General features: G+C 36.1%; 1 protein-coding gene across 10 annotated transcripts in view; it reads right to left on the reverse strand.

Moving 5' to 3' along the window:
* The window catches only part of Ube3a (ubiquitin protein ligase E3A), a 118,055-nt gene that overhangs the window by 25,399 nt on the left and 81,552 nt on the right, over positions 1 to 11,104 (reverse strand). For 9 of the 10 annotated variants that reach the window (XM_023704649.1, XM_023704652.1, XM_023704651.1 and 6 more), the window contains 2 exons: positions 8,781 to 9,082; positions 3,411 to 4,660 (listed from right to left, as the gene is read on the reverse strand). In XM_023704649.1, the coding sequence (XP_023560417.1) occupies positions 3,411 to 4,660; positions 8,781 to 9,082 (1,552 nt within the window). The remainder of the gene's footprint in view (positions 1 to 3,410; positions 4,661 to 8,780; positions 9,083 to 11,104) is intronic. The other variant, XM_023704655.1, reaches the window with a different exon arrangement.

Here is an 11,104-nt window from a genome sequence, read left to right on the forward strand (position 1 = left end):
AAGCCAAATGTGCTTATATTAAATAGAGTAAATGCAATAGTAGAAAAATAGAATGCCTGATAGACCATGCCTTCTATAGCTTCTCCCATTAAGGGTAATAAAGGAGAACTGGCTCCTTAACAACGTGAACTTTTCAAGAGATTTGATGGGGTTTACAAGGAAGCAGAGGGCCTGTATTCTGGTCTTAGCTTCACCTAAGACAAGTCATATAATAACTGGACATACCACACATCTGTACACTTCTGCCAATCATTCTCCTGTGTACTCTACCTTGGGGACCCAAAGAACTTAAGTATATCATTATTTTCACTGCAAATAAGTAACTTCAACTCCCTGCCTTAAGTTGCATCTAGAAAATAAGCATAATGTGGTATTAAATAAGTAAATGTATGTAAAGTGCCTAGATGGATTCCCTACAAAAAGTCACTGGTTTTAAGTTTTGTTATTATTTTCTTGGTTCTAAAACTTCTACCAGTGTTGTGTGAAAATTTGACCAGTTGGGTATCAAACAAAAATATTTTAGGAATAACAGCAACAGTTCTTGTGAAGTAAAGAACTTATGAAGCACTTGGCACATCATTCATTTCCAAAACAATCTTGCCAGGTAAGTAGTGTTATTAGCCATTCTCCAGATGGGAGGCCAGAAGTAATGAAAGGTTAAACAACTCGCAGATCCCGGTTAAGTTTGAGAGTCTAACAACGGGAGCAAGTTATCAAGGACTGCTTCACTGCCTCTTCCCAGTAACTGGTAATGACTTAAGTTTTTGGAGGTGAGTGATTTGTTTTCCTCTTTATGCTTTTTAACCTTTCAGTTTTCCCTAATGACTGTGCATATTATCTTCAGTTTCAGGGTCCATTCAAACATAAATAATATTCAAAAGACTAACTCAATAATTAACATTTGGGGGGGCTAAGGAGATAGCTCAGTGGAATAAGCGCTTGCCTAGCAAGCACAAGGGCCTGAGTTCAATCCCCAGTTGTGCAAAAAACAAACAAACAAACAAAAAACTAACTGGCACCTGAACTGTGGAGGGGGAGTTACTCGAGTCCCAAAGTCAAAGGCACTATTGCTCTTAAATACCCTCCGGGTTTGTGGGGTCCCAACCATGGAGAGGGACAAACACTTGTTTCTCCAGGAAAGAATCCCAGTGGCCTCTGGGCACTGTGTTCCCTCCCCCTGCCTCCTCCAGTGATGTATTTCCATTCTTTGTATCTTTGTAGTGCTACCTGGAATTTTAAAAATTCCAGTAGAAATTTATCATTATCTACCTTAAGAGTCTTGGTCTTAACCATCCAGCAGAAAAGTATAAAAACGAAGTAGAAGAAATAAAGCCATGCTGTTATGTTGAGCTGTAGTGGACTCAGGTCAACAACTTCTGACACTGCCAGTCAAGAGGAAGACCCAATACTATTATGGACTACTGGACTATTTTGGAATATTCTGCCGAGTTTACACACCTATAATATTTAAAGATGGAACTAAACAAGAAAAGGAGATATAGATGAATGTCCATTTTGTATCTGTGTATTCAACATGATTAGGATAGATATATTGCTACATTCTCTTAATTCAAAGAATAGAGGGATTTGTTCTAATAGTATTTGTAAATAGGGTATCATGTCTGCATCTTGTACAACAAACCACCACCAGGAAGGCAGTATGCAATGTGTTAATTATTGGACCTGTCCTACCAATTTGATTTGAAACTATCTCAGTGCTATTTCTCAATAAAATTATGGGGAAAAAAAAAGAGTACCATTCTCAAATGAATGGGATTCTTTCAAATATTGTATCACTTAAGAATACACAGGCCACCTATCTATTCGAAAAAATATTACATACATAGACATATAGTATATATATATATATTCTCTAGGAGAGACACTGGGGAAAGACAAAGATAGACTGCACGGTGACATCTGCTGCTTCTATGACTTCTAATTAACAATTTCACAATGACTAAATTAAGATTTTCAATTTTTGGACTTTTAATTAACAATCAGAAAAATTCTATTTTTTTTTTTTTTTTTTAACGAACTGATATAAATGCACTCTCAGAACTCCTAAAATAGGATGTCACCTTTCAACATAAAAATATCACCAGGTGTACAAAGGTTGCTTTTCACATTTTACGAAAATTATGTCAGAGGGTGCTTTATAGCAAAATTTTATTATATTAATAAGTAATAAGTAACTATCATTGCTCACTGCTTTTCAAATAGAATTTAATGTTACTAAAAGTAGTTGACCTTATACTAACAACGAATAAGAACGCACAACACAGACAACTAGGAAACAGTGATATTTATTTAGAACATGTATTTTGGTTTTGGAATGGATCTATAAAGACAATGAGAATTAAAAGAACTATAAACCAGTCGATAAAGTTGTTTGCCATCTCAAAGTTAAACCTGAAAGATTTTATGCCTTTTTTTGTTCCTAGATTTTTTAAAATAAGTATGTTGAAAAACCGTTCTGCATTATTTAAGAAATTGAAGCAGTTTTCAGCAGAAACAGAAAGAAATTTTAACTGCCTAAACTAATTATCACTGTTGGCTTTCTGGTGCCCCTTTAAATTTAACTCTGAGCCATGTGAATAATTAATACATCTAGTGAATGACTGGCCGGCGCCCGTGTTTTCATAATGTAACAGAATGGCAGTCTATGCGCACATTAGTGAAATTAAAGCACTTCAGGCCTATCTGTGCATGTACACTTTGCCAGCAGGGATCCAAACGCCACAAGTACGTGTACATTTGACCTCTTGAGGCAAGACCCCGTCAGCTGTCTACACTGAACCTAAAAGAAGATGAATATTGAGCTCACCAAAATGTTCATTTCTACTTCTAGAATTGACCCCACAAAAATTAAGAAAAACTATCAAAAACATAGGAGTGACACAGAGAGATTTTCTGTGCAGTTTAGGATCCTAAAATCTTACAAACATGTATCCACCCCACCTTCCTTGCTTACTTTCTGAAATTCATAATAATGCAATCAAATTCCACTGGATGCAATTTTTTGACAGTACTTAATTAAAACTTTATGAGGCAGATTTACTATGTCACTTCTCTGCAGATCTCAGCCCCAGCACTATCAGGTATTTCCACAGCTCCCTTGTTCCTGAGTTCCACTTCTCTGTTGAATGGGTGAAACTTGTGGGGCAATTTTGCAAGATTTAGAAAAGCCCAAAGCCAATACTTGGTAGAACACATTTATAAACTTGCTCAGGAACAACAAAGTAAAATACTCGTATGTAAGATAAAAAGCATCCATGTGTTCCTGGGCTGTATGACATTTGTTTTTCACTAGCAATCACCTTTTAAAAGGAATTCACTGAACTGTATCTCAATATCCCCATCATTAGGTTTTTAACTTTGTACTAATTTTAAGTAGTAGTCAAACTTACCCGGACAAGTGCATCATCTATGATATGGTCACGTCTGACTTTCAGTCTCAAATATGGATTCAACTGCTGTCCTTGAACTAGACTGTAGAGAACAGTGATTCTTCGTTCACTGTACATGCGAATTCTATTGTCATAATATAATCCCAAATTTTTTGTGACAGCATTCAATATGAAGGGACATGTCATAAAGGAAAATTTGTTTTCTGTTTCTACTTTGAAAAAAGTATAATCTTTATCCATTTCTAGAACATCATTCAGTGGTTCATTAATGAACTCCTCAAAAGAGATAAGTGGTTTTCGACAGTCCAGAGTTTTAACACCAAGTTCAGTTTCCAGTGGATCCACTCGAGGACCTTTCTTATTTCTTCTTTCTTCTCCCAAAAGCTCTTGAAGTGTCAACTCGCTGGACTCCGGGATGGGCTCTTCATCATCTTCCTCATTATGATTGGTGTCTACTTCCCCTCCCACTACATTTGCATAGTAAACCATTTTTAAGCACTTTGAGGCAGCAACAATGGCATCATCATCATTCACTAGATTTCGACTGTTAAATTCGTTGCTTATGACTTTGTAAGTAATAAGTTGCTGAAACGTTTCCATCATTCTGCGAATCTGGTCTGCACTGTATTTGGACCACAGTCTAATCAGTTTTCCTTGGGCTGCAAGGGGTAACTTGCTCATTGCTTTGCAAAACAATGGCAATGCCATTTCCAGATATTCAGGACTGTGGAGATTCCTATTCTCCATTACAATAATGAACAAATTCAGATAATTAGGATCGCGGGAATACACGTTATGATATGTCAAGTCACATTCTACATTAGGTGACAAATATACAAGTGCATTAAGAAAGGCAGTTTCTATTTTTTCATTAGAGAGTAATCTTGTATAGACCCTTCTAATAGCATCAATATCTACAGACACATCATCAGGACCTAATTTTTGTAAACTGTTGTCTCCCTGTGAGCTATCACCTATCCTGGAAGAAGATGCTTCTGACTCTTCTTCCATAGCAGCAGCCGTAGAACATGCAGCTTTTTCCTTTTCATCTTCATCCTTGTCTTCATCCTTTCCTTGAAGAGACTTCAGTTCTTCCTTGGTGTGTTGCTTGACCTTCCGAAAGCTCTGAACCAATGCTTCCGCACTAGAAAAAACTCTTCCAATAACACGGATTAAAGGGGAATAATCCTCTCTCTCTCTACATATTTCAAGAATTTCATACACCAGCTCTTCAGTAAGATAAGTCACATCTAGAAAATTAGAAAGAAAAACAAAATATTTAGTTTCATAGTTTACACATGCTTACTTCATTGTATTAAGGATCAGTGAAAAGTAAGCTAAAAAAAATAGTCAAAAATTTAGACTCAGTACCACTGCCAATTACAATTCCATTATACAAGTACGTAACAGGGCCAGGGAGATAGATAGCTCAGCAGCACAGTGCCTGGCTGGCAAGCACAAGGTACTGAGTTTGATTCCCAGTTCGAAACCAATATATATATAGTAATACTTTTTAATAATTTGCAATCCAAGTACTATGCTTAACCTATTCTTTTATCAATGAGCTATTAAAACCAAACACCTCACCCTTTCTTTTACATTCTTTCAATAACCGATAGCTACTACAGGTTATTAATAGTTCTAGCCCCTCCACCTGTGAAGAAAGTATCTATTAGTAGGTTTAATTTTAAATATGAACCAGTGGAGAAGAGATAGACACTACTCTTACTCTGAAAGATTTTTCCCTATTCTCAAAAGACTAAGATGACAACTCCGAAAAAAATTCATTCAGCACCATCTTTTAGAAACAGTACTTCTATCTGTATTAAAAACAAATTGGTTTATTTAAGGTATTCCTAGTTTGTTCCCAGGTGACCATTGTGTGAGTGACTGAGAATACAACATTTTTCATGAACTCTGAAGTTAAAACTGCTATCTGCATCCAAGAATCAGAATAACCCTTAGCACAGAGAACAGAAATAATTGGAGGCAATTAAAAACGAACTGGAAAAATGCAGTCAAGCACATAATACGGGGGTTCAATTCCCAGCTCCAGAAGCTACATCAGACCTATCCTTAAGGCAGCCTGAAGTTGCAAAAAAAAAAAAAAAAAAATCCTCCTCAAATTTTGAGGGCCAGCCAAATAACTCAGCAGATTAAAGCACCTGCAAGCAGGCTCAGGGGCCAGGGGTTTGATCCCCAGGCTTGCCAGGCCGGCCTCACCCCAAGGGTGCACACCTGTAATCCCAGCTCTTGGGCGGCTGTAAACAAAGGGATCATTACACATCCGATCTAGCAGTGAGACCCTGAACACCCTGTAGACCCTTCCCTAAAATTAAAATATAAAAATAAACAAATATAAAATAAAATAAAAAACAAACTGGGCTGGGCTGGGGGTGAAACTCAAGGGCAGAATACTTGCCTGGCATGTGTGAGGCCCTGGATCTCATCCCTAGCACTCAAGGCACAGGGTGACAAAATAGTGAAAAGAAGCAAAACACAGACTACATGATCAACAAAATCTATTTCCTCTTCTTTCTAGGCAGAGTTCAATCACATTTTCCAGTTTTTATAACAAGTGCTCTTTTTAAGCCAAGGCTTTCAGTTTTCTGGCTAACATGATGAATGATACTTTATTTTACATTGAAAAAACTGATACTTTTGTGTATCAAAATTCTATAATTACGTTAGGGAAACAATATAATACTGAAAATAGTCAAGCTATCACTTTTACCAAAAAAGTGGTAAGATTTTCATCATTAAGCTAAATACTTAAGGCAGAGGACAATTTTGCAGTTATACTAAAAATCCTACCTTCACCCTTAAACATATACTAAACACAATGCAAAAAAAGAAATTAATATGACCTATGCCCCTGCTTAATGTACTAGGTAAAATGCAAGTGATTAGTTAAGTAAATGTCCTCCAAATGTTAAAGCCCAAGAAATCCAGGTTTCAGCAAGTCACAAAGCTGTATCTGCACCTGCAGTTACTTTTTATGGGCTCTACCCTTCCAAGAGCTAATTCTTAGGTATGTCTATCAGGAGTAAATTGATGGCTTTTATAAAACTGGTAATCTCTTCCTAAAAAGTGTAAAACCACACATACCAGAAGTCTATTTCTCATTATCTACAGGAAAACATGACAGTACTTTCATATAAGGCAAAAACAAAATGCCCATCTAATTTCCAAAAATATAACCAAAAAAGGAAAACCCCTACTATAACTAGGTTAGGACATAAAACACTTAGCCTCCTAATCATCAATCTTAAGGCTATTAATAAAAGCTTTGTGTAAAGGAACAGGGTCTGAGGGAGGAGCAACATTATAGAGCCACATAACGTCTGTTGACATCCCATGCTTTTAGGACATCTTCATCAAGTGATTCTAACATTCTACTACTCCTAAATAGAATATGCAAACATTCTTCCCACATTCCACCATGTGCTTTAAAACATTAGGAACTGGAGATACAGCTCTGGCATAAGCACCTGTTTGGCAAGTGCAAGGTCCCAAGTTTGATTCCCTAGAATCGGGACCTGGGAGGTGGCTCAGTGGAATAAGCACTTTCTTGGCAAGCGCAATGGCCTGAGTTCAATACCCGGTTCCGCAAAAAAAAGAAAGACTTGCTTCTGATTCCCTAGTACCGATGAAAACAACCCAAACAAAAAAACATTAGAATGAGTTTGTTTGTAAATAAAAAACGTAATAATCTGTTTATAAAAAAGGAGTGTTCTACTAGGAAAAAATTGTGTTTTAATAGTTACCGGTATACCCTGAAATATATGAGTTCCTGAAACAGTCAAGCCATAAAATTTTGCACTTAAAATCAAGTTGGGGAATACAATTTAATGCCTACTCAACTTTGTAACTGGAGATAACAATCAAAGTACTAGGGTAAATAAAGCATTTTTTAGTTGCAGTAGAAAATTTCCTATAATACAGTATACAAGGGAAAACCAAAGTAGGCCTTCACAGTAGTCTACTCCAAGAAAGAAGTAAGGAAAGGCTAAACTTGCTAAATTATGTAGACGTCTACAAAAGGCCAGGAGCATATAGACTGGGAAGATTCATACAGCAAGCTTCTCTAAGAATGATCAGATGGCCCAAAACAAGATGAGTACATCCATAATGTACAGCATTTCCCAAAAGCTGGATGTTGGTTGCACATTCTCCTTAATCTACTGTGATTCTATGATGCATACTTGTTGAAAAATGTGTATGATGAAGTCAACGTAACTTCCACACTTTCACAGAGACAAGCCCCTATCTTCAGTGCATGAGCTACTTCACAAAACAGAACAGCACATTTTGTGTAACAAAGCTGAGTAGTTAGGAATGCTGCTGTACTGTGGAAATAAAAATCAGCACAACTGCATGCCACTAATTCATTTAAACTTGTTTCAAATGATGTTACTAAAATATTTAGAAGTATTCTCTAATTTACATACATCTGAAACGAAAAGCTTTCTCTTTTAAACATAACTGCCCCTGTGGTAGGGCTAAGCACTACCAATCACTCAAAATTTCCATACATCCTAACTACACAATACTTAATAATTACCTTCACTGACAGAAAGCAAGCTTGAAGGTTAGTACAGCAGGAGAACTAAGTTTTAAGAAATTTTAGAATGTAACGCTATTTAATTTTTTTTTTTTTTTTTTTTTAAGTGAAGACTGCAACTGGCAGTTCATGATTCTACAGGGTCTCTCTGCATAGATAGGACTCATAGTGGTCCTCCTGTTTTCAGCCTCCCAAGCACTGGGATTACGGGCATGCATCATCACCCCTGGTCTCAACTGCCATCTCAGTGCGCCCCAGGAACGGAGCCAGCAGGCCACCCTGAGGATTGAACCCTGGCTGCTGCACTCTGCCTAAGCAGGCGCTTTAGTCTGCTGAACTATCTGGCCAGCCCAGGTCATGATTCTTGGGAGCAAGTACTGAATTTCTGAAGGTATGGTCAGAATATGCAATGAATTATTAAGAAAAAGAGATTTTCTTAGGAAACTATTACAAAGTCTGCCTTGTCTTCTAATATGGCAAAAAATGAATGCTTCATCTTTATGCCTTTTCACCACACAGTCCTAGGGTTCCAGATCTTATGGCAAATAGTCCAGTTACATAATATTTAAACATTCTCTGTGAAACAGTTTAAGAGATTAACTACAGTTTAGTACATTTTTTCCTAGTGAAGAAAAGTATAAAAATTGAAATCAGTTCATTCACATATGAACTTCTAGATTTTAATGTTTCTAATTAGCAATCACTAAACCTGGGAAAGGTAGTTAAAGCAAAACAACGATATTTCACAAACTTTAATCTCTAATATGGTTTTAATCAACACTGTCTATTAAAAGTGAACAGCTTACCTTTAAAATCAATTCTAGCTCCTTTTCCATCCTTCTTGTTCATTTTTATCTCAGAGTTGTTAGGGGCACCTTTCGAGTTCTCAAGGTACGCTGAGCTTGCTCCTTTCTTGGAGGGATGAGGATCACAGAGTTTTGCATTAATCTTATAAAGCTCGAGGGCTTTAATAGCTGCTGCATTATTATCCATACGAAGGAAAGTTGGACAGGAAGCACAAAACTCATTCGTGCAGGCCTCATTTCCACAGCCCTCAGTTAACTGGTGGTAGTAGCGTTCTATTAGGTGCTTTGCAGCTGCTCGCTTCCTGTACCAAACATTCAAACAATAAGCGTGATTAGTACAGCTCAGGAACAAAGCTCAACAGGTCACCAAAGCAAAAGTTAGTCAAGCACCAAGCAATACAGTTGCATTTCAAGATAAGATGTAAAAAATAGAAATCCAGTACCCACAACTGTTGACTAGTGAAATATTTTGTATTTTCTAAGAAACTAAGACAATGACTGTCAATACTATCAAAAGAATCCTTCTAATACAGTATGATGTTGAGTGTATGTGCTTAAACTGTTTAGCATAACTGAAAACTCACAAGGTTTATAGATTTAAGACTTGTCATGTTATCATTCTAAATACAACCATTAAGAAAATGAAAGTCTAAATATTTAAAGCATCACTCTACATTTCCCTAATAATCGTGGTAGAAATGAAGTTATGGTTATATCTGATTTGCAGATAACAAAATTTGTATTTGGAATGAAAAAATATTGTCTCTAATTACATGAAGGATTTAGAAGGAACTCCACAAAGGAATTACAAGTATAAGAAAAGTGACTCCAAAGTACATATCATGAATCCAAAACATGTCACTTAATCTCCCCATTAATTCTTTTAGGAATATTGTATATTTTAAGTTCCAGTAGGGTAAAATTTTATATTCCCTGTTTTTTAAATAAAATAGATTAATGCTTTAATATGGCTGTTGTAGTAGAGCAACCAAGAGTACTGAAGCAATTGTTGAAAAAGGGAATACTGAAGAAAGCAGACTACATAAGCTATCTTTACTATTTACTCAACCCTAACATTTTATGCTTCTACTAAGTGATGTGTGAAATTCTCATAATTGAAGTAGAACAGTGTACTGGATTCAAAGAAACATAGTTCATAGCTATTCCTCTGGGTTGCAAATTCAAAATGGGGAAACTGAAAAATTAAAACTATAAGAAAAAGGGATTCACCAAGTTTCTAATAACATTCCTGAATTATCCTACCACAATGTAGGACTAAGTGGCATTCACTGGCATTCACATTCATGTAATGTTAATCATGAGAGCCTCGATGGGGTAGCAAACAAGTAGATGAGGGATATTAGTAAGATGAATTTTGTCTTAAAAAGTAGGACTCTCATTCTAAACTACCATGGCAAACAACAAAGACTGGTATTTTGAGCACATCCAATTCACTCTAGTGCACATAGTTTCTAAATATTCCATGCAAATTTACCATGTATGGCATGCAAATAGAAAAGAGAAACCCACAAAGCATACTGTAAAGCATATAAACATGACTTGGGCAATAAACATTATAATGCAGCTATAATCAACCTCACTTATGAATGTTAAATATTACTATTCCACACATCACTATATAAATGAGCAAGAACATGTTAAAAAAAGTAAAATATAAAATCTAGAATACTTAACATATAATGTACATGGTATTCTTTAGTAAAGAAAGAGGCTTACATGATTTGTCAAACCTAATAGAGAACATAAATAAGCAATGCCTTTCTAGTGAAAAACTGCATTTGTATCAAAAGTCTTAGAAATATTAAAATCATGCAAATCAGAGATTGCTTGAAAAGTTGAATTTTATAAAAATGCAGTTTCTGTATGCGAGGGGGGAATTGGCATGCCCATAATAGAGGTTACCTAAAGTGGACGTGACAAAGCTCATATGTATGATGAAATACACAATTAACAATATGGGTAACAGTCTTCCTGTTGTATCAATCACTAGCTGACAAAAGTCAGTTACAAATCTCCAGATGTGAATGAATCCATTTTTGTTTCAAAGAGCTAGTATTTTGTCTGAATGATATGGTTAAATGAGTTTTTAAAATCTACTTTTTTGCTCCCAATATATATTTTTTATAATAAGCATGCTAGTTATATATTAAAATGAATATGAACAAGGAGAATGCTAGTAACTTCAACTTTTCACATAAATGACTTGAATGGGGGCTGGAGAGATGGCTCAGTGGTCTAAGGCACCTACTTAGAACAAGCTTGGCAAAGCATCAGGGACCGCGGTTCAATCCCCCAGCACCACA

Source organism: Octodon degus, unplaced genomic scaffold (genome assembly GCF_000260255.1).
Source record: "Octodon degus isolate 3935 unplaced genomic scaffold, OctDeg1.0 scaffold00199, whole genome shotgun sequence".
NCBI classification, from domain to species: domain Eukaryota; kingdom Metazoa; phylum Chordata; class Mammalia; order Rodentia; family Octodontidae; genus Octodon; species Octodon degus.